This window comes from Corella eumyota, chromosome 4, assembly GCF_963082875.1.
Source record: "Corella eumyota chromosome 4, kaCorEumy4.1, whole genome shotgun sequence".
Lineage (NCBI taxonomy): Eukaryota > Metazoa > Chordata > Ascidiacea > Phlebobranchia > Corellidae > Corella > Corella eumyota.
This window is the reverse complement of record NC_137493.1, coordinates 4,368,488-4,392,764: the sequence shown is the minus strand read 5'-3', so window position 1 is coordinate 4,392,764 and position 24,277 is coordinate 4,368,488. Positions and strand designations below refer to the sequence as shown.

Sequence of the window (24,277 nt, the reverse complement as noted above, 5' to 3'; positions counted from 1 at the left end):
ATAAGTTAAAACACACCGGTCGCCAATTAATTTAACTAAAAATGAATTTAAACACACCGGTCGCCAATTAATTTAACTAAAAATGAGTTAAAACACACCGGTCGCCAATTAATTTAACTAAAAACGAATTTAAACACACCGGTCGCTACCGGTCGCCACCGGTCGCCACCGGTCGCCACCGGTCGCCACCGGTCGCCACCGGTCGCCACCGGTCGCTACCGGGCGGTTTTTAGTAGGACCCTCTGGTTTTAGTACATCCCTTATTTTAGTAAAATGGGAAAGTGACGTAAGGTCGTGTTAATTTGTTTTTAGACAACCAACACGTACAGTCTGATAGTTACTAGAGTACAATACTTGGTAAATTAAAAATAGATTTTGTTAACTTTAAACCGCTGACGTGTTAGGTTGTATTTTGTTAATATCCTAATGGTTTTAAAACAAGAAAACAGGAACCAAAAATACTACTGATTAGATACTAATGTTGGTCTGTCTGTCTGTGTCTGGGTGTATAAAAATTGTCTTGTACTTTGGTCAATGGTAAGTGTGTTACAGTATCTGAGTATGGAATGTCAAGAATTTTGACAAAAAGCTCACAGCTAAGGGCTTCTAAACACATCAAATGAGAACTAGGACTTAGACAATAACAAGCAAACTAGTCAGCTAGCTGGCTAGTGCATCTTAGTTTTTTTAACAATTGAAATAAACAGAAAACTAAATGATCTGGCTATAATAAAATAAAAATCTGATACAAACACATAAATTTAATGTAGCAGGCTTACAAATTAAGGTTTCAATAATATGGTTAATGTCCTTATATGTTGTACGGGAAGTGTTGCTTCTATAAAATTACCAAAATTTGTTGAAAAATTATTAACAAAACTAAATTTGGAACAAGGACAAATTAAAATTGCGACCACTAAATGTGCGACACATTTTTTCAATACAAGCTTATTTTTTGATGATCTTTTTCAAGATAACGACGAATGGGATCAATGGTCTGAAATTGGGGACGATATTCTGCATATTGACCTAGGAAAATGGGCAGATGTTATGATTATTGCTCCATTAGATGCAAATACTTTAGGAAAATTGGCGCATGGTATTTGTGACAATCTTGTAACTTGCATTGCTAGGGCATGGGATTTTGAAAAGTTATTTTTATTTTGTCCGGCTATGAATACCCGCATGTGGAATCACCCTGTGACTAAATTAAATGTGGACATTTTAAAAAGCTGGGGTTGTGTTGAGATACCCCCAATTTGTAAAACTTTAGCTTGTGGTGACACAGGCATAGGGGCCATGGCAAATGTTGACGATATTGTATTGTGTCTTAAGGAAAAGCTAAATTTGTAATTTATAAAGAATATTTTTTTTCTAGTTTTTTTAATAATTTGTTTTTGTATTAACAGTTTTAGACCTTTAAAATTATGGAAGAAAAGGGTGATTTAAAAAATTCAGTAACAACTGTTGTAAAAGCTAATCCAGTTCGAAAACGTTACGGCCCGGCAAATGCAAGAGTTTTATCCAACAACAAAATACCGGACAAAATTTTGAAAGACCCAAAACTTGAGGCTGCTGTTTCAATTCTGCCTCAAAATTATGAATTCGAAATTTACAAGAGTGTTTGGAGGGTTCAACAAACAAAAGCAAAATGTGTCGCTTTGCAATTTCCAGAAGGACTTTTAATGTTTTCTTGCATTATTTCGGACATCATCGAAACGTTTACTGATGCTGAAACTGTTATAATGGCTGATGTGACTTATGGCGCATGTTGTGTTGATGATTACTCTGCCAGAGCTCTTGGTTGTGATTTCATGATACACTATGGCCACAGTTGTTTGGTTCCGATAAGCAACATGCCTGATATGAAAATGTTATATGTGTTTGTGCATATCAAAATTGATAACACCCATTTCAACGAAACATTAAAGCATAATTTTGAACCCGGAAGTAAGGTAGTAATCGTTAGCACAGTTCAATTTATCAACTCACTGAAATCAACCCAACTTGAAATGGCAAAGCATGGTATTGAGGTTGTGATTCCACAATGCAAACCATTATCACCTGGAGAGGTGCTGGGATGCACTTCATCTCGTTTAGCAAGCGATTATAATGCAGACGCTTTAGTTTTTCTGGGCGATGGAAGATTTCATTTAGAGTCAATTATGATTTCAAATCCTACAGTACCGGCATATTGCTATGACCCATACAGCAAAAAGTTTACACTTGAGACCTATGACCACGTAACTATGTTGAGTAACAGAAAAACCGAAATCGATAAAGCAGCAAAGGGAAAGAGCTGGGGGTTAATTCTAGGCACACTTGGCAGGCAAGGTTCCCCGAAAGTGTTAAAATATCTTGAAAACAGCATCAAAGAAGCTGGCAAAGAGGTAGTCACTGTACTTTTATCAGAAATTCTACCCGAAAAACTTAAACTATTTACTGGAGTAGATGCTTGGGTACAAACATCTTGCCCTCGATTGTCGATTGACTGGGGCACAGCTTATGATAAACCATTGCTTAATCCTTATGAAGCATCGGTGGCTTTAAAAAAGGTTGAATTTAAGCAAAACTATCCAATGGACTTTTATGCTAATGAAAGCACAGGACCTTGGACTCCTAATAATAGTTCTTATAGGCCCCCACCTAAACCAAGAATGAAAATTAACAAAAAAAATATAACTACTTGAAAAAAACAGTAATTTGATTTTGATATGTTGTATTTTTAAGATAGGGTGGTAATATAGTAAATATAGATTTTGAGATGCTATTGTTTTTTTATTCTTATTTAATTATCTATGACATTTAATCAATAGTCATGTTTTTTCAATTAACATTATGTTTGCTTCTAAACAACAAATCAATATAAACATTTGAAAACTTTAACATAATTTTAAGATTAAAGTTTTGTATAAAAACTTAAATGCAATAACTTTATTTAAATATAAAAATTAACAAAAACATAAAAACGATTATTATTTTTAGATTTTTTATTTCTAAACTTAAAAATTTATAAAAAAAATGCCGACGATTATTGTGTTACGTCGTTTTCCAACCCCAAGTGTTTCTGCGTATACTTTTGTTAGCATCGGGCTTCTTGCCATGGCGATAATGGCAGCTAGAACATCTTTGATCGACGAACAGGAGGTTCTAAAGATGAAGGAAGCTGTAAAATCGGAGCAGGATTTAAAAGCGCAAACTTTGGCCGAAGTTAATTTAAATGACTCTCAAGTTCCGGTTGTAGAAGATGAAAATGTGATTAAGGAAAATGGGAATGAGACAGTTTTAGAAAATTTGAAAGAAAATTTAAATCAGAATGAACACAAAGAAGAAGAAGAGCAAGGTAACATTTTTTTCTTATTTTAGTGTGTATTTAAACAGAACCAGAAAAAAATTTTGTAATTCTGGTGCCAGTATGTTTTTTGGTTAGCATAATCAGCTGAAACTAAAAATAAAATCTAGAGTAATGGTCTTTTTTTAAATTGTTTTTAAACAAATGATGTTTAAGGGGGTCAAAATATCACTAGATTATGTTAATAGAATTATATTATGGATCAATTTACCATGATTTTCGTTTGATTAAAAATGGTTGAATATAAATGTTTTGTTATTAATCATTTCTAATTGGCCTAATTAAATAATGACTGACAGTCCTAAATGTTTTATATTTCCTGTTGTTTTAGCTTTGATTTTAAAGCTTAAAATTAAAAAAAATAAAATAAACTTCAATGAAAATCAACAAACAAATTTAAAAGTTTGTCTACAAATTGCTTTATTTTGTTAATAAGTAGGCTATGCAATAAAAAAATAAATATATTAATATTAATGAAAGTAGAAAAACAATAGCAGGAAGTAAAGGTTATAAGGTGAAAAAAAGGTTATTATAAGTGCTTTTTGTAAAATGTTTTTAAAAAGGATGACATAATTTGCTCTAATTTTGAAGATAATATATATACCTACTTTTATTCCATCTCAGTTTTGCACTTTGCAACTTATTTTTTAATTATGTTAACACATTTACAAAATATTAAACATTTTTTGCCAAAAAAAAGTTTTAATTTTTTGATTAAATTTTCAGATGTTAATGTCTGGTCTTACCCTAAACCCTTGCCTAATGGGGAAACCCCTACATCGATGCTAGGGAGTATCAAGATCTCGGTGAAAAGGAAAGTTGAGAAAGATGAAGATGGGGAGGAGGAGCCTTATGTGGGGACTATGATTGCTCAGTCAATAAATAATGGAGAGTTTTCATTTTCTTACGGTAAATTGTTTTTCTCGTTTTCTGAAATATTTTGGATAATTTTTTTTTTGGTTTTGATTTTTGTAAAATTTAAATAATTGTTTTAAAAGTTTTGCATAGTAACAGACCTAATATAGTTTTGTCATTTAATATTAATTTATTTTTATTTTTTAACTGTCAGCTGTTTTAAGTTGATTGTTTTTAACTAAAATTAAATAGCCCATTTTTTGGCTAAGTTTAGACCTTTAATAAAAGCATTGATAAATTAAAATAAATAGGCTATTGGAAATTGTGCAGAATACTCTTCATCTAGTTTTTATCTAGGTTTCTATTTTTTTAATTCTAATAAATCATATCAAAAATATTTCCATGTATTGGAAAGTCAAAAAGATCATTTTCAACAAATCCATGTAATATTGTTTGCCAAGTTGTTGTTCTACTTTTGTTTTTAATCTACATAAATTATTTAAATATTAGGAGTGTTTTTGCTGATGATAAAGGAACCTTTAAGCTTGGTGGCTGTTGTTAATTCAGTGTATTGCACGCTTATGATTGTTCTTCAAGTTATTCAGAAAATTGTGTTCGGGAAATTAAGACTAATTGAAAGACAGCACCTGAAGGTAAAAGATACTTGTAGTTTTTTTTGCAAATTTTGGGTTGTTTTGAAAGCATATGACAATACTATACATATTTTACTAGTAACTTTATTATCATTTTTTATAATATCATTTTCTGTAAAAAAAGGTAACAATTTAAAATAAAATATTTAATTGACTCAAAGTAGCCATTTATTTTTTATAAACAACTTTTTTTAAAACCCAACCATCAATTAATAAATTTAAGTCTCCTTTTTTCAGGATAAATTCTGGAATTTTGTGTTCTACAAATTTATCTTTATTTTTGGTGTAATGAATGTTCAATCGATGACCGAAGTGTTGGTTTGGGTGTCCTGGTTTACTGCCATTGCATTTCTGTTGCTGTTAACTAAGTTGTGCAAGGACAGATTCGAGTTTCTGTCATTCTCACCAAACACACCGATGTACTATCACGGCAAGGTAGAAATAAATTCTTTTTATAACTAAATTAAAATGTTTTTAATAACGCTATTTTTTAAAAATTACTTTGTGTTGCAAAAAAAGCTTAAATTAAATGGCTTAAAAATTCCATCAATTTTTAAAATAGTGTAGTGTAATATAGATATGTTTAAAAAAATTAGGTTAATTGATTATTAAAAGTATAAAGTTATAAATAATTGATTATTTGACCTTACTTAAAAAGTAATTATTTAATTAAAATAAATTTCGATGCCTTAAACTTGTACAAAAAATTTGTTTTTAATTTGTAATAGCTTTACTGTAAAAAAATCATTTTTTTTTTAAATTACAGAAATCAATAAAAATATATATTTTTCTGAAATATTTTAAAACTTGGTAATTTTAATTTAATTTTTACAGGTTGTCAGCTTGTTGGTATTTATATTTATATCTTGCATTGCATTGTGTTTTATTTGTATCACCGACACATTAAACATTGTTTCGTCTGCCGAGGGTAGCTCCGATATACACTCGATGGCGTTTATGTTGGCCGAGTGTTTATTGATTATAATCAAATGCATGCACGTCATGATCAGGTAATATATATAAAACCAAACTAAAAATTGTTTTAAAAAAAATGATATAAAAAAATAAAAAATAAATTTTATTAAAAAATTTTTTTTTAAATTGCTGACATTTTTTTATAGATATGGGATCCACCTATATGACATTCGTCATGAGGATTTATGGGAACAGAAAGCAACTTTAGTCTACCACGTTGACCTTGTTATGGAACTCTTATCTTTGTCATTTAACTTGGTTCACCACATTCATATGTTATTCTCTGGTAACATCTGGCTTTCCATGGCTAGTCTTGTTATCTGTATGCAGGTAAAGCTAATGTTATTTTTATTCGAGAAAAGGGTAAATGTTTAGGCAGGTATTAGGTATAATAGCAACCATAATAAAAGGAATTAGAAAGTATAATATAATGTATTTTCTAGACTATTTTGCTAAAGAAAAATATATTAATTTAGGCACTATTATTTTTTTTATAAATGTTGTTTTTTTTACACCCTATCGATTTTTCGATTTTTATAATTTTTTTTCGATTTTTTTTAGTTGCGTCACTTTTTTTCGGAGATTCAAAAACGTTTGAAGCGTCACAAAAATTATCGACGAGTTGTTGCAAATATGGAAGCCCAGTTTCCTGAAGCTACCAAACAAGAACTCGAAGCTCATGGTAAGCACTTTTATTTGTTCTACAAACAGTAAACACTTTTTTGTTTAATAAAAGTATATACTTAATTTTTTGAAAAAAAAAATTAAAAATGGAAATTAAATTTGATTTAATTGCAGAGGATCAGTGTGCTATTTGTTGGGAGGCTATGGAAACTGCGAGAAAACTTCCTTGCGGACATTTCTTCCATTCTCCCTGTCTTCGATCGTGGTTGGAGCAAGACACAACCTGTCCTACATGCAGGTTAGAATTTGATATTGGGTCTCTTAAAAATTTTATTAGGTTTTTTAATTTTTTTGTCTTTGTTGAGAAAGCATACCCCCTTTACAATTATGAAGTACAAAAAATTAAAGTTTTTTTCATGAATCGATTTTTAATTTTTTTTTTTTATTTATTTATATTGGTTTATGAAGTAGTTAAACACTTTTAAAGTTAAGCTTGTTTTTATTTTGTATTTTTTTAATCATTTTAACAAAACAATTTTTTTTCACAAACACACATTTATTTAATTGTTAAATTTTTGACAGAAAACAACTTGGAATTAGAAATCAAAATGAAAATGAAAGAGTTATCAATGACGATCTTCCTAACACTGGTAAATATTTGGTTGTGTTATTTTCACGATCTACATTTTTACTATCTATTGTAATTAAGCAGTTTATTAATTTTTAATTTAAAAATTTGCATTTCTAGGTGGTCCCATGGGTCAAGGTGCTGTCCCCAACCCGACTGCAGGGTTAAATGTCAGGGCTCAGCGCAACTTCTGGCACTTTGATGGGTCCCGGTTTGCAAGTTGGTTACCCAGTTTCTCTGTTGAGGTCATGCATTCTCGACATGGGGCCCAGGCAATGGGTAAAACTTTATATTTTGTATTTCACCTTAAAAGTTAAAAAATTTTTGTTATTTTTTGAAAAAAAAGGATGACATAATTTGACATAATTTCCTTTTGATGTGGTTATGATTCGTCTAAAACCAAATTAGAAAACTTGAAAATTTTTTTTTGTATATGAGGTGCAAAAGTCATTTTTTTTGTAGCAGTTAATATATTTTATTTTATATTAAATGCAGTATCTTAAATTTTTTAAGTTTTGGTAAAAAAAAACAACCACAAATTTTTTTTAAAGTGACAACACGCACAGGTCAAAATCTAGTGGCAAACCAACCTAATAGTTCCCAGTTCGATTCCATGGTAAGGGAGGTCAGAGAAGTCTTTCCACAGGTAAAATAATTCAAAACATTTATAAAAAATCAAACAAAAGATTTATCAAAATTTAACCAAAACCCTTTCAAAGATTCCGGCTCCTGTAATAGCCACAGATTTGCGACAAACTGGATCAGTTGAACTTACCATGGAAAACATTCTAGAAGGTCGTGTTACTGTGACAACCAATCAAATCATATCACCTGACCCACCAAATAACCAATCAGAGTTCCAGGTCGCTCAACCGCCTCAACCAACGTTGCCAACACAAGACACTACATGTAAGTATTAAGTTAAGTGTTTTTTGTTAACAACTAAAACTTAAAAAGTTTTGTTACAAAAAAGTTTAAAATAAAAAAATGTTTCTCAGATCATCATCCACATTTACGGCGGAGGTTAGTGGTCCAACCAAGAGTTTACACTCATTCCCCTTTCATGACGCACAATATGCAACATCAAAGTAACACCGGTAGGTCTTGGTACTCGCATTGTAACAAAAATTTAACTCACTTAAACTTTAGGTCTTTAAAACAGATTCTTCTAGTTTACGATCCTTGCTAAACCTCTCTTTACTGACGGTCCTCACAAATTCTCTCTTATACTTTTATTGGTCTTAGATTTTTTTTGAAGACCTTAAAGTAAAGTGATCCAAAAGTTTTGAACATTTACCTTATTTAAATTTTTTATTTTTTTATTAAGTTGCGGAGGCTTCAACCAGACCCCGGCCCCACTACAGGGATGTAATGCCCCACATACAACAACAATCTACAGTTGGGACAAGTCTTAGGGCCACAGCGACAAACCCCGAGGTTATGGGGTCAAACCCCACCGTCACAGGTGGCCGATTTTCTAAAACACCTGACGACAGGGAGAAGGTTTTAAGATCGAGACGCGGCGAACTTTTAAGACAGGCGAGACTTAAATATTTAAACCAGAATTTAAATAAATCTAATTCCGCCAGAAATTCTCAAGTTCCTGCAGAAAGTTCACAAAATACGGCAGAAAATTCTGCCTTTCCGCTCGCCCGTTTTAACACAAATGAACTTAGTCATCGTGATTCGCAAAACGGTTCTAATTGGGAATCGAACCCAAGTAATTTAAACAATAATGAACAAGATGATAATGAAATGACTGATGATTCCCTTGAATAAATTTCCTTTTGTATAGCGTCACCCAAAACTTAAATTAAGTTATTTTTGAATAACAATAAAATTACTGGAATATGTGGTAACGGAATTGGAAAATTTAAAAGCGAAACAAAAAATAAAAACTTCGGTTATTGGGCAAATAAAATACAAGCACCTGGTTATACTTTTATCCTATTAATTATTTTGATAAAAATTTAAATTTTATTTTGTTGTAAGAGCATTAAACTCCCTTTTTGAGTCCCGTATGTAGTTACTTCTGATGTATTGTGTTAATTTTTAAGGGGCTTGGTTATAAGTAGAAATATGTAAAATTCATTTTCGGCACTTAGTTACGTTTTTATTTATAAAATATTTATCCTTAGTTTAAAAAAAGTGCTTTTATTTTAAAATTATTTACAAATTTATGGGTATGGTTTTATTTTGGTATTCAAATGTTTAGTTTATTTTTAAATTTAGTTAAACTACAACAATGCCTTTAATTTGTAAATATAAATATATTATTTTTCAAATATATCTTAATTGCTATTTTGCATGTAAATAATATTATGGAAAAATTGGTTGCTCAATTGTAAATATTTTTTACATTATTAAAAAATGTAAAAATTCATTAAAATATATAAAATTATTTTAATTTTATTTGTTCTAGTCATGGACTAAACTGGTTGTTAATAAAATATTAAATATAAAAAAAATCGATTTTTTTGGTTTACTCAATGTTTAGTTTATCAAACTTTTTATTTTTAACTTTTATCTTATCTTCGAAAGTGGCATCTGTTTATTTCACATCACTTTGTTTGTTTTTGGATTATGACATCACAAACAAACACAATTACGTCTTAATGTAACGTGGTGTGTAGTTATATAGCCACGTGTGTTAAGATGGTAATAATATATTAAAAAAGTTAGCATTTTATTAAAAAATAATAGAAAGTTAAAAAAATGGGTTAGATTTTTTTGTTAAATTTTTTCGGGCAATTTTTGAGTTAGCGTTGATTTTTTCAAAAGTAATTTTATGCATTCAAAAAAATTAAATATGTGTTCAAAATCTAAAACAGATTTTAGTGTTACAAAGAAGTTTAATATTTTTGAACACTTTTTCATTTATTTAAAAATAGTTTCGCATTATATTGAAAATTAAAACAATTTTTTTTAACAACGCTGTTTATCAAATATTTTTACAATAAACTTTTTAGTATATGTTTTAAAGAAAACAATTTTGACAAGATGTTTAAATTTATTAAATTAAAAATCAATTTTGTTCTTATATTAATTTGTTTTCTTTCTTTGTCTTCTGGGGAAGAGCAAAAAGTAGAAAATGAAGATTTCTATGAAATTAACGCTTTACAATTTTTATCCCATCTTCCGGTCAAGTTTGGAGTTACGATAACTGGGAATAATGCAACAAGGTTAATCATTTTTTTGATATAATAATAATTTTGTCATTAGTACTTTAGTTATTTTTTCAGATTAAGTAAATAAAATATAAATAAATCTTGATTTTAGAGAAAATTTCAAAAAGAATTCGCGAAACTTTAAAATTAAAAATAAAAACGTAAAATTTTACAGATTTGAGCATTTGTTAGAAGACTTGGGTCCATCCTTTAATTTGGCATTTTGGCACGGTATGTGGGAAGTATCTGCTGCTGCACCAGCACCAAGAGAGGCTTCAGATGAACAAATGAAGGATTGGGTTGACACAATTTACATGAACCTTAAATACTACATGAATTTATTCTTGGTATGTGTTTAAATGGTATTTGATTTTTGTTACTAAAGTGTACAGGTCCAGTTACAAGGCCTTAAAAATATAAAGATCTTAAGTTCTTGATGGGCAGGCAAAAATTGATGGCAATCGTTTTACATGTTTATAAGTAACTAGATTGCTTAGTGAAAATGCAGCTTAAAAGGGTTGGCATCAACCTATAAGCATTTGTTGTTAAAGTTAATTATGGGTGTGCTTAATCTGTAGTTTATCGTACTTTAAAAGTGTCAAAAAAATACACAGCGGTTTAATTTTAAAATTTAAAATACTATTTATGATTTTTTTTAAAACTATTTTTAAAAAAATTAGGAAATTGTATGAATTGGATTTATATATTGTTAGGAAACTTCTGATTTTTTAAAAAACAACAAAATAGATTTGATAGATGCTGCCATTACAGTTCCCAATTCCTATTTTATGACACCAAACCAAAGAGTAAAGTGGTTAGAGTACCAACAAGCCATAAGGGTAAGTTTTATCATTAATTAGGAATCAAATGTGAACTTTAATTTAAATCTCTTTCTATTTTGTTTTTAAGTTTTTTATCAATTAAAATTATTTTATTTGTTTAAAGTAATATAAAATTAAAATATATTAATCTTTTAAACTTTGTCAACCTTGAAATATCAACTTAAATTTTTAATTTATTTCAACTTTATCAAAAAACTATACACGTTTTTAATTTACAAATATTTTTAAACTTAAACAGTTTTCTGTCATGCAGTTATGTTTAAACTCTAAAAGATTCATATTTTTGTGCTATTGAAACATGCCAACTGTAAGCTAAATTGTAATGTGGCCTTTTAAATACTGATTTTCAGGAAGGAAGAGAACCAGAAATGGTAAAAGATTCAGATTTCACTAAAGAATACATGGAGGAATTAAAACGAAATGAGAATGAGTTTGATAAGTATAGTCAACTCACTCCAGAATTCCTTCCTGATGTCGCAAAATTTTACGTTTATTCGCTTATGTATTTAGACAGTGAAAGTAAGTTTTTACGTAGAATTATTTTATTTTAAAAAAATTAACAATTCTAGTTAATTTATTTTAAAGTAAATTTTTTAAACTCAATCTAAGAACCTGTTAAAAAAATAACAACAAGTTTAACCATTTGTCATTTAAAAAACCAACAATAATATTTACACATCCTTTTCAACTCAAAATAAAAAAACAATCTTTTTTTGAACTTGTTTCACAAGAATTTCATATACCCTACGTTGAATTGTCATATGAACCTGACAGTAAAGAAGTGATGTATGTTGATCCTGATGATTATGCAACTATGTTAAAACTAATTAAGTATGAGTTAAAAGACAAGAAAATTGATCTCAAAAAACATAAGTTTGTTGGACCGGGTACTTCGTCACCAACTGCTGCTAAACCATATATCGAAGCTCTAGGTATATTTTTTTAAGAAATATTTTATGTATTACTGTGAATAGGTTTGTAAATAATATTTTAAAAACCGAATTTTAAAAAAGGCCTATACACTCTTAACGAAACAAACACTATTTGTATACTATATAATGCATGACAAAAATTAATTTTTAAATAGATTTGAAATGTTTTACTATATATTTTGGTTCACAATTATTTATTGTATAAATATAAATTTTTAAAACTGTAAAAACATATTAAATTAAATTTTTTTCAAATTAAAAACTAAAAATGTTTCTTATTTATATTAATATTCTATTATGTTAAGTAAAAAATAGAGATGCATATGATATGCTGCATAGTTGGAGTTTACATGTTTGGGATAATGGAAATTCAGTAGAAGAAATTGAACATCAAATATTAGGGTTTAAGCAAATAATACAGGTGATTTATTTATTGTTTCGGTATCAAAATTCCCTTTTTTTTAATAAAAAAAAACCTATTCTGCCTTTATAAAATTTATTTGTTTAATTCAATAAATATTTTTTTAAATTCTAAACATGACACTTCTTTTGTGCCACAGGCCACCGTTCCTTCGTCCTGGCCAAAAAAACAAGTAAAAGTCACTGCATTTGGTTACAAGCCTGCCTCCCGACAAGTAAATAAAGATGATGACCTAGAGTACAATGGAGATTTAGGAGTGTGTTACAAGGGTTTACATAACCAATATCATTACAAGATGGACAATCTACCTAATACAATGTCACAGTCACCTGAAATTGGTATGTTAAGTTATTATTCGTAAATTGCAGCGACCTTGCTTGCAAAAATGACACTTAAATTTAATTGTGTTGGAAAAATTGTTTTCTAAAGCTTTTACTATGTGAACACAACACTAAAAAAGATTCCATTAGCCAATATTGAAAAATTAAAGTTTGTTATAAAATAACTTTCAATATTATTTTATTGTTAACCACAGGGTATTAATAAATCTAAACAATCAATCATTACAAGGTCTTTTAAAAAAGAAGTTAGTTAAAATTTATGTCAATGTAATAAAATATATTTTTTTAAATAAAAAATTTTGTTTATGTCAAAGATAAGTTAGTTCAATCCAGTTTAAGTTTAATGGGCCTTTGAATTGAGTTTTTAAATATATGTATGTAAAACTAGTTAATTTTTAAAATACACATTAGAATTATTTTAACAGCACACCCTTTCCCCAAAAAAAATTAAATTGTATAAAAAAAAAATTAAAAACTTTTCAAAAATTAAAAAACTTTTTTTACAGCTGTGAGACTGCTTGCCAACTTAGTTCTACAATATTCACATGGGTTCAGGGAATCTATTTACGTTTACTCCCATGATTATTTCTGGTCACAAGGGTGTAATGGTTTATTTGATAGAATTGATCGACCCAAGCAACTTTACGTTTCCCTCTCAACTCTCTTGCCATACCTTGAACAAAGTAAATGTGATTTTTATAAATATTTTTTTATAAGTTTAATGACCTTTTAATTTTAATTTTTTTTTACTTAAAAAATTTTTGGGAAAAAATCTTTTTTTTTAATATATATTGTTAATTTCAAAATTCCAATTATATTTTTAGGAACAAGAGTAGTAAGAAAACAATGGACGAATAAAGATGATTGTGTTATTGCTGTGTTCAGATCACTTGACACCACAGTTTTTGTTATGGTTAATCTTGGTGAAAAATCTTGTTCTAGAAGCTTCAGTGTCAAAGGCACCCAAATCTCTAATTTAAGAAAAGGTAATATATACTTAAATATTTAAAATGTGTGGTTCAATATATTAAAAACTGTCAATGATCAAAAAATTTACACATTTAAAAAAAAAAAAGTTTATCGGTGAATTTTCTATATATGGTCCTGAGCTCGATCCTCCTTATTTTCATTCTGCAATGCCTCTAAGTAGGCTGCAACTTGGTTTAGTTTAGCCAAAACCTGTTTAACAATATTTAAAATGGCAAAGGCATCCCAATACCAGGGCTTCTATTATTTTAAGGGTTTAAGACCAGCTTAAAACATTATGATATAACTAAGTACGCCTTAAATGGTAACTTTTACATAACTGGTGTAAAAATTAAAAATTAATTAATCTGTCATGGAATACAAAATAATTTATTTTTTGTTAATAATTTTTTTTGCAAATTTAGTGTTTATTTATATTTAAATTAAAACTTGTTTTTATTTCTTAGCAACTACGCATTCCTATAACAATGGAACAATTTCCTTAAATGCAAAAGATCCATCACGCGCGCTCGTGACTTCCTTGAATTTGGATTATGACGTTTATTCTGCTGAAGACAATGTCACCAAAGTTCTAGAATTTGATCTTTCGATCAAACCGACAGCCAGCGTTGTTGCTGTTTTTGATTATACTAAATATAAAGGAGGAGGTAATAATTTAATAAAAACCTTATATTTTAACCTTTTTTTGGTATATTTGTATTTAAATACTATAAAATGCTATAGATGAACATAATAAAGACTTTTCGATTGGTGTTTAATTTTGAATTTTAGATTAATAACATTTCATTACTTAAACGTTAATGTAAATAAAAAAACGGAAAATCTCAAGTGAAATCGTAAACCAAACATCGTCGTAAATGTTGGTGTCAGTTTTTATTTGGACCCAATTTATTACTTTAACAAGTTTCAATTTAAGTTTATGGCTAAAGTACCTTATTTTATGTGTGTCATAAAAAAGTATATAGGCATATATGTCATATTTTACCAAAATAAAACTCTTTTAAATTCATGTTTCCTTCAACTAGTGAAGAAATTTTGTACAACATATTTAGCCTTTATTAAACTTTTAATTGAGTTCCCCAATACACTTGACCTCTTTTATCTTAGTTATACACAAAATTGACACGTTGCATTACCTGTATTTACATATTAGTAATTAATATTTAAGCTAGCTTACAAACAAGTTAGCCTATGGTAACAAATTCTTCAACTTTCGTGTCATAAGATATTGTTGTGCCTAAAACACAAGGTCAAAGTATTTCTAAAATCACAAACACTCTAAAAGTTAAGTGTTATAATATTACATCCACCTAATTTTATCACCAAGAATATAGACATTTAACTCCCCAATAAAAACAAACAACGTCTTAAAAATTGTAATCTTGTTTAACAGAAACAATATTGGAAGATGATGTTTACATCTCTGTCCCATATGATGATGAACCTGTAAAGGAAGAAGTGGAAGTAAAAGAAGAATCAGAAGTTAAAGAAGAAAAAGAGGCAGTTAAAGAAGAAGGAGCTGGCAAGTCTGGTGCTAAATTTGAGGTCAAGTACGAAGAAGAAATAGTTGATAATGAGGTGACGGTGCATGCCGAATTGTAACCATTTTAACACACTCAAAATAAAATATAAAAAAAAGGTCAATTTTGTGTGGATTTGAAACATCACAGATTGAAGACTAGTTAGCGTTAGAATTGTGTGGCATATGTTTGTTATTTGCTTCGTTGTAGAGGTATCAAGTTGTTTACTAACTTAAAACTTTACTGATAAAATACACTTAGTTCAAAAGTTTACCACTTCCCATATTGCACTATAAATAATAATATTTAAAAATAATGTAAATAAATGTCACCTAGGCTATAACAAAACACAAGTTTTTCCCAATTTATTCTTAAAATAACTTTTAATGCACTTTAATTTCTTGGAACATATAAGAACAAACGAAAGGCTTAAACAATAAGTAAATAAATTTAAAAACTTTTTCAAAATTTTGGCAAGCAAGCTAATTGTTTCTAAACAGAAAAATATTAATTGCAAATTAATTTGCGAAGCGCAACAAACTTAAAAGCAAGTAAAATATAAAAATCTGAATATAGTTTATAACTTTTCTGAATAAATAAAATAATAAAATATATTTAATCTTAAATGGCAGTAAAGATAAAAAAAACAAGTGCAGCAAATATTGTTAAAACAAAACAAGAAAAAAATAAATTCTGGTTTTGCTTTTAACTTATATACAATTATTTTCTAATGAGTTAAAAAAATATAATCACCAGATTTTTTTTAAAAACAAGCTGAAATAACAACTAATAAAGCACTTGGAAATTTTTTTTAAAGCACATTAGATTTGAATGAGAATTGCATTTGATTTAAAGTAAAAAAAAAACTTTTAAATTGAAGACTTTGGGTCAATCATCATACAAAAAAAAAAGATAGAATAAATAACAGTAATAATTTTCACAGAATTAAATAAAGAACATGCACATTTTTATAACTCGGCCTATTGCCACAATAAAAAGGCTGTTTAAAAATAAATCAGCCCACGCAATACATTAACACAATATTGTCTTATTAAACACTGCATACTATATTAAAAGGAATTGCACAACCCACGAAATAACGCAGAACTAATACTATATTCAACACCTACACATAGACTAAAGTCATGTAAGTACAGTATTAATTAACACACGCAATTGTAAATGGCTTTTAAAAGTTTTTGTTTTGAAAAATTATTGGTAAAAAAGGTAAATTTTTTTGAATCATTATTCATTAAAGTTGTGATTTTGTGTTCCTGGTATTCAGGAAGCTATTATAAAGCAGCCACACAACCTTGGTGTTATTTTACAAAAATGATCCAAAATTTTGTTTTTCTTATTTTTTAACAAACTAAATTAATTCTAACTTTTTTTTAAAAATTTTAATAAATTTTTAATTTTATTGTATTGAATTGTTTATAGACCATATATAATTTGTATATACTTCAATGCAACCAAAAAAAAAACATTAGGTTACATTTTCAACCATTATTGTGAAAAATGTTAAAATAGTAGCTGATTTAAAATAAAAAAAAAACATAATATATTTTAAAAAAATTAAGAGTTATGGCTCTTGGTTATCCCACCTTAGATTACATGCATTAATATTCCTGTGAGTTTGAGGTATGTTTATTTTATGGCTTTAAATAGTTCATGTATATATAGCTTATAACTAATTAAAAATTGTGCTACCTTAACTTTAAATTGTAAAGCTAGAGTATATATAATATATATGTTGCTTAAAAAATGTTTCACTAAAACGAACTGGGACCAAAACTGATGTGAATAACATTTAATCAATGTTGTTAGCTTTTGTTTGTGTACAATAGCCTTATAAAGACTTATGAAGATTTTTCTGACTTTTGTTGGTATTTTTCTCGCAGCAGTTGAGTCACTGCACTAAAGTTTTTGGCTTCGCTTTGCATTTCGTCCGTTTTGTTTTCGAGCTGGCTGACTTTTGAAGAGCGCTGCAAGAGACCACGTCGCATCTTTTCTACAGGAGTTATTGCTTCGACGGGATTATTCTTAAGCCGTTCAAGCCCTGTTTCTTGTGAATTTTTTACTTGTCCAAGATCTAAACTGGCTCGTATTGTTTTCAACATTGACTTTTTCTTTTTTTTTATAGACTCCGGTTTCCTTTCTTCAGAGTCTGTATCTCCTACGGTCTCCTCCACAACACCTAACGTGTCCTGGTGGAAGGAAGAGTTAGCTGAGCATGTAGATTGGATGCTACTGATGCTACTCATTGATTTACGAGTTTCGGAAATTATTGGCATTTTTACATTAGATTGATCGGGGTCGTGCATTTCTAATATCACATTAACAGTTCCTGGGCTTTCGTAATCAAGATCGCTAAGGTTTAAAATGTATTCACTTAACAAGATGTCTCTGTGATGTTTTAAAACATGGTAAATTCGGAATCGAACCTTGGAATGTTTGACTTCGATTAATTGTAGCTCGTGAATGCACTCATTTATGAATTTCATGGACCCAGTAGAACTTTCTCGTATTTCGTATTTCTTGCTATGACCTCGTGCTTCGTTGGGTATCACCTTTGTTCGCAACTGCACAACAATTTTATCCTCATTTAGGGTGTCAGGTGGAGATTTACTGTGTAACATGAACATTACATTTGAGGCTTGAAGAGCAAAGATTTTTACAACTCCGCTTTGCAACAAGGTTTTGATGCCAATTTTAAGACTGATGTTCTCAGTTTCGCTTATTTGTTTATGATATACTCTTTCATGCTCATTTAAATTTGCTGGTTCAACATGATACTTCTTTAAAATCCTAACTTTTCTGTCAATTCTTTCTTCATCACTCGATTTGTCATTTTTTTCTACGGCGAGATCCAAGGTGTCACTTTTTTTCTTAGCAACCTGTTTATGGCGCTGCTTAATGGATTCCGGACTTTTCACGGGAACCTCTACTTTTACAGGTTTGGAATCGTCAACAATAAGTCGCTCCTCTTCATCATCTTTATGCACCTCCGGATCACCAAAATAACAAGTAAAACAACAACAAGAGACCTTCATTTTTTGTCCACAATAATTTGTTTTTATTTACATTTCAGTAACAAAATTCATTTTTATTTAAGATAGAAATTGTTGCCGTGAATTTTCGTTTTTATTATTATTTCTAAAAATTTTCGTTTTTATTATTATTTCTTCGTTTTTATTATTATTTGCAAAAAAATTATATTAACGTTGGATGGATTATATTTACTGCTTTAATTAAGGTTTAATTACTTTAAAGAAATTTTAAACTTCCAATATACAGAACTGCGGTCGGTAGACGTAATCTAAATATTTTGACAAAATAATAATACTTATTTTTTACATACGATAAAATTTCATTAATTTTACTTTCTTGCGACGCCTAACCCTGTAGCACTGTTAGTAATTCGAAGAACTGTTTTTTGCATTAGTCACTATTTTAAATAGGGTATTATTTAAAAAAAGTGTGTTGCAACTTCCCAATAAAACAAATTGCTGACTTTACATTTGATTTCGCTGAGTTTGTTATTGTTGACAGTTGACGGATTGATTTCGATTGATGATAGAATAGCAGGGCTGCCAAAATGTTTATATCGATTTGCTAAAAGTAGGAAAACATTATTCTTGTAAAATGTACATTTTAAAAAATACACTATGCAACTTGTGTTAAAATTTGATGGGTGGAAGTAAACAAAATTATAAGAATTATTTTATTTATTTAAATACGTTTACTTTTTTAAAAATAATTTTTAGTTAAAAATTAAATTATGCGATTATAAAATAGTTATTATGGTTCGAAATCTTAGATTTCGAAACATATTGTTATTGTCAGTGTATTTATTATGGTTCAAAATCTTAGATTTCGAAACATATTGTTATTGTCAATTTTATTATTTTTTTTTCTTACTTTTTCGAATTTTGAAATAGAGTAACTTTTGATCTTGTAAATATTAAATTCTAAAATTTTAGTATGTTTTTTAGAATAATAGTGTGTTCCAATCCTCCTATTCTCAAAATTTAATTATTGCTAATTACTAATTGCTTGTTTATTTATTAAAATTTAAAGATCGTTATTAATTCTTCAAACCTTGGTCAATTGTATATCATAATATTAGTAACTCAAAAATGAATTAAAATTTTAATTTTTACGACTAATTACTAGTTAATAGGTGTTTACTGATTAAAATTTAAAGATTGTTATTAATTTTTCAAATCTTGGTCAATTGTATATCATAATATTAGTAACTCAAAAAAAAAAATTAATTTTTATAACTAATTACTAATTAATAGGTGTTTGATTATTAAAATATAAAGATTGTTATTTATTTTTTAAATTTTGGTTAATCGTATATCATGATATTGGTAACTCAAAAATGAATTAAAATTTTAATTCTTACGACTAATTACTAGTTAATAGGTGTTTACTGATTAAAATTTAAAGATTGTTATTAATTTTTCAAATCTTGGTCAATTGTATATCATAATATTAGTAACTCAAAAAAAAAATTAATTTTTATAACTAATTACTAATTAATAGGTGTTTGATTATTAAAATATAAAGATTGTTATTTATTTTTTAAATTTTGGTTAATCGTATATCATGATATTGGTAACTCAAAAATGAATTAAAATTTTAATTTTTACGACTAATTACTAGTTAATGGGTGTTTACTGATTAAAATTTAAAGATTGTTATTAATTTTTCAAATCTTGGTCAATTGTATATCATAATATTAGTAACTCAAAAAAAAATTAATTTTTAAAACTAATTACTAATTAATAGGTGTTTGTTTTTTTAAATTTAAAGGTTGTTATTAATTTTTTAAATTTTTGTCAATTGTATATCATGATATTAGTAACTCAAAAACAAATTTAATTTTTATCACTAATTACTAATTAAAAGGTGTTAGTTTATTTAAATTTAAAGATTGTTATTAGGTTTTTTAATTTTGGTCGGTTTTATCTTATAATATTTATAATTTGAAAATAAATTAAAAAATAATTCTTGTTTGTTTTTATATTTAAATGCTGGTTTGTTCATTAAAAATTAAAGTTTGACATTAAGCATTGAAAATTTGGTATGATGTATTTTATAATATAAGTAATTAAAAAAATATTAGAAAAATAATTTTCGTTTATTTATCATATTTAAATGCTTGTTTATTTAATAAAAATCAATTTTAAGAATTTAAAATTTACTATAATTTATTTCCTAATATCACCAACTTAAAACTGGGTTAAATATTAGTTTTTGTTTGTATTGTATATATAAATGCTTGTTTGTTTATTAAAAATCAAAGGTTTGTAATATTCTTAGTTAATGTTTATGCATACCTTTTTTTATTTATCAAATAAATCTAGTTTTTTTTATTATTACAAGTGCTTACTTAAGCTATGTATACAATTTTGCATCATTGAAAGGTCGTGGCAGTTAGCTCAGTGCGAAAGGCCCACAACTCTCAGTACTGAGTCCCTAGGTTTGGTTCCAACTTAGACTCCTCAAAATAATCGACTTACCAATTTTTTGTATATTGCGTACATAGGGCCGGTCATATGATTACGTGACCCTAGCACAATAGTAAAAAAGTTTAAAATTTTTTTTTTTTTTTTTTAAATCAAAAGATAACTATACCAATAAAACCGTACTGTTCTAACAGTCGTGCTTGCAAAAATTTTTTAGCAAACATTAATATTTCCGAGAGTTATGACAAATTTATGACATTGATTTTTAAATTTTTTTAGAACTGTTTTGGTATAACTAATGCTCAAGATAAAGAAATTTTCGAAAATAATTAAAAGAACAAAAAAACATTTTTTTATTTCGCGTACATTGAATTGTTCGCGCGACCTTTTGACCTAATTAAACCCAAAATAAAAATTACCTCAAACTTTTGTTTTACTGAAAATCTCGCGAAATGTTTTATCTTGAATGTTAGTTAGGCCAATGCGCGTCTAATAAAATACAAAATTTTAGGTTTTGAGATTTCATAAATTTTTAATAAAAGTTTCATAACTTTTATGAATATTAATATTTTCGAAAAATATTTTGTAAACACGGTAATTGGACCTGTGCAGTTCTAACACAACAATTATTTTTCGATTTAAAATTTTTAATTTTTTTTCAAAAAATTTGTATGCAATATCATTGGCCAAAAATATCACGTGACCTAATTAAACCCAAAATAAAAATTACCTCAAACTTTTGTTTTACTGAAAATTTTCGCGAAATGTTTTATCGTGAATGTTTGTTAGGCCAATGCGCGTCTAATAAAATACAAAATTTTAGGTTTTGAGATTTCATAAATTTTTAATAAAAGTTTCATAACTTTTTATGAATATTAATATTTTCGAAAAATATTTTGTAAACACGGTAATTGGACCTGTGCGGTTCTAACACAACAATTATTTTTTGATTTAAAATTTTTTATTTTTTTAAAAAATTTGTATGCAATATCATTGGCCAAAATATCACGTGACCTAATGAAAACCAAAATAAAAATTACCTCAAACTTTTGTTTTACTGAAAATTTTCGCGAAATCTTTTATCTTGAACGTTAGTTAGGCCAATGCGCGTCTAATAAAATACAAAATTTTAGGTTTTAAGATTTCATAAATTTTTAATAAAAGTTTCATAACTTTTATGAATATTAATATTTTCGGAAAATATTTTGTAAACACGGTAAGTGGACCTGTGCAGTTCTAACACAACAATTATTTTTCGATTTAAAATTTTTAATTTTTTTTCAAAAAATTTGTTTGCAATATCATTGGCCAAAAATATCACGTGACCTAATTAAACCCAAAATAAAAAATACCTCAAACTTTTGTTTTACTGAAAATTTTCGCGAAATGTTTTATCCTGAATGTTTGTTTGGCCAATGCGCGTCTAATAAAATACAAAATTTTAGGTTTTGAGATTTCATAAATTTTTAATAAAAGTTGCATAACTTCTATGAATATTAATATTTTTGAAAAATATTTTGTAAACACGGTAATTGGACCTGTGCGGTTCTAACACAACAATTATTTTTCGATTTAAAATTTTTTATTTTTTTTCAAAAAATTTGTATGCAATATCATTGGGCAAAAATATCACGTGACCTAATTAAACCCAAAATAAAAATTATCTCAAACTTTTGTTCTACTCAAAATTTTTGCAAAATGTTTTATCTTGAATGTTAGTTAGGCCAATGCGCGCCTAAATAAATATAAAATTTCAGATTTTGAGATTTCATAAATTTTTAATAAAAATTTCATAACTTTTATGAATATTAATATTTTTGAAAAATATTTTGTAAACACGGTAATTGGACCTGTGCGGTTCTAACACAACAATTATTTTTCGATTTAAAATTTGAAAATTTTTTTTAAAAAATTTGTATGCAATATCATTGGCCAAAAATATCACGTGACCTAATGAAAACCAAAATAAAAATTACCCCAAACTTTTGTTTTACTAAAAATTTTCGCGAAATGTTTGATCTTGAATGTTAGTTAGGCCAATGCGCGTTTAATAAAATACAAAATTTTAGGTTTTGAGATTTCATAAATTTTTAATAAAAGTTTCATAACTTTCATGAATATTAATATTTTTGAAAAATATTTTGTAAACACGGTAATTGGACCTGTGCGGTTCTAACACAACAATTATTTTTCGATTTAAAATTTTTTATTTTTTTAAAAAAAATTTGTATGCAATCTCATTGGCCAAAAATATCACGTGACCTAATTAAAACCAAAATAAAAATTATCTCAAACTTTTGTTTTACTGAAAATTTTCGCGAAATGTTTTATCTTGAATGTTAGTTAGGCCAATTTGCGTCTAATAAAATACAAAATTTTAGGTTTTGAGATTTCATAAATTTTTAATAAAAGTTTCATAACTTTTATGAATATTAATATTTTTGAAACATATTTTGTAAACATGGTGATTGGACCTGTGCGGTTCTAACACAACAATTATTTTTCGATTTAAAATTTTTTATTTTTAAAAAAAAAATTTGTATGCAATCTCATTGGCCAAAAATATCACGTGACCTAATTAAAACCAAAATAAAAATTACCTCAAACTTTTGTTTTACTGAAAATTTTCGCGAAATGTTTTATCTTGAATGTTAGTTAGGCCAATTTGCGTCTAATAAAATACAAAATTTTAGGTTTTGAGATTTCATAAATTTTTAATAAAAGTTTCATAACTTTTATGAATATTAATATTTTTGAAAAACATTTTGTAAACACGGTGATTGGACCTGTGCGGTTCTAACACAACAATTATTTTTCGATTTAAAATTTTTTATTTTTTTAAAAAATTTGTATGCAATATCATTGGCCAAACATATCACGTGACCTAATAAAAACCAAAATAAAAATTACCTCAAACTTTTGTTTTACTGAAAATTTTTGCGAAATGTTTTATCTTGAATGTTAGTTAGGCCAATGTGCATCTAATAAAATACAAAATTTTAGGTTTTGAGATTTCATAAATTTTTAATAAAAGTTTCATAACTTTTATGAATATTAATATTTTTGAAAAATATTTTGTAAACACGGTAATTGGACCTGTGCAGTTCTAACACAACAATTATTATTCGATTTAAAATTTTTTATTTTTTAAAAAAATTTGTTTTATTTTTTTTCAAAAAATTTGTATGCAATATCATTGGCCAAAAATATCACGTAACCTAATTAAACCCAAAATAAAAATTATCTCAAACTTTTGTTTTACTGAAAATTTTCGCAAAATGTTTTATCTTAAATGTTAGTTAGGCCAATGCGCGTCTAATAAAATACAAAATTTTAGGTTTTGAAATTTCATAAATTTTTAATAAAAGTTTCATAACTTTTTATGAATATTAATATTTTCGAAAAATATTTTGTAAACACGGTGATTGGACCTGTGCGGTTCTAACACAACAATTATTTTTCGATTTAAAATTTTTTATTTTTTTAAAAAAAATTTGTATGCA

At 27.5% G+C, this 24,277-nt stretch overlaps 5 protein-coding genes across 5 annotated transcripts; 4 read left to right on the top strand and 1 right to left on the bottom strand.

Annotated features, from left to right (window-relative positions):
• Positions 1–285: 285 nt before the first annotated feature.
• Positions 286–1,353, top strand: LOC145749348 (phosphopantothenoylcysteine decarboxylase-like). Its single transcript, XM_082565097.1, has one exon. The coding sequence runs from the start codon at positions 799–801 to the stop codon at positions 1,351–1,353; it is 555 nt and encodes a 184-aa protein (XP_082421223.1). The 5' UTR covers positions 286–798.
• LOC145749347 (2-(3-amino-3-carboxypropyl)histidine synthase subunit 1-like) lies at positions 1,288–2,867 on the top strand. Its single transcript, XM_082565096.1, has one exon. It carries the CDS (start codon positions 1,428–1,430, stop codon positions 2,688–2,690), a length of 1,263 nt encoding a protein of 420 aa, XP_082421222.1. The 5' UTR covers positions 1,288–1,427; the 3' UTR covers positions 2,691–2,867.
• Positions 2,868–2,989: 122 nt separating this feature from the next.
• LOC145749346 (E3 ubiquitin-protein ligase AMFR-like) lies at positions 2,990–9,421 on the top strand. Its single transcript, XM_082565095.1, has 14 exons — positions 2,990–3,343; positions 4,079–4,261; positions 4,718–4,860; positions 5,098–5,295; positions 5,695–5,870; positions 5,982–6,165; positions 6,397–6,517; positions 6,634–6,757; positions 7,042–7,109; positions 7,208–7,366; positions 7,639–7,733; positions 7,807–7,996; positions 8,086–8,184; positions 8,415–9,421. Exons 1-14 carry the CDS (start codon positions 3,022–3,024, stop codon positions 8,864–8,866), a joined length of 2,514 nt encoding a protein of 837 aa, XP_082421221.1. The 5' UTR covers positions 2,990–3,021; the 3' UTR covers positions 8,867–9,421.
• An 836-nt stretch (positions 9,422–10,257) lies between these two features.
• On the top strand, positions 10,258–15,379 carry LOC145749927 (uncharacterized). The gene is made up of 11 exons (XM_082565810.1): positions 10,258–10,269; positions 10,430–10,601; positions 10,968–11,093; positions 11,447–11,615; positions 11,828–12,028; positions 12,334–12,449; positions 12,589–12,787; positions 13,297–13,473; positions 13,615–13,776; positions 14,224–14,424; positions 15,171–15,379. Exons 2-11 carry the CDS (start codon positions 10,488–10,490, stop codon positions 15,377–15,379), a joined length of 1,674 nt encoding a protein of 557 aa, XP_082421936.1. The 5' UTR covers positions 10,258–10,269; positions 10,430–10,487.
• Positions 15,380–15,835: 456 nt separating this feature from the next.
• Positions 15,836–18,449, bottom strand: LOC145750251 (uncharacterized). The gene has a single exon (XM_082566241.1). It carries the CDS (start codon positions 18,348–18,350, stop codon positions 17,157–17,159), a length of 1,194 nt encoding a protein of 397 aa, XP_082422367.1. The 5' UTR covers positions 18,351–18,449; the 3' UTR covers positions 15,836–17,156.
• Positions 18,450–24,277: the final 5,828 nt, after the last annotated feature.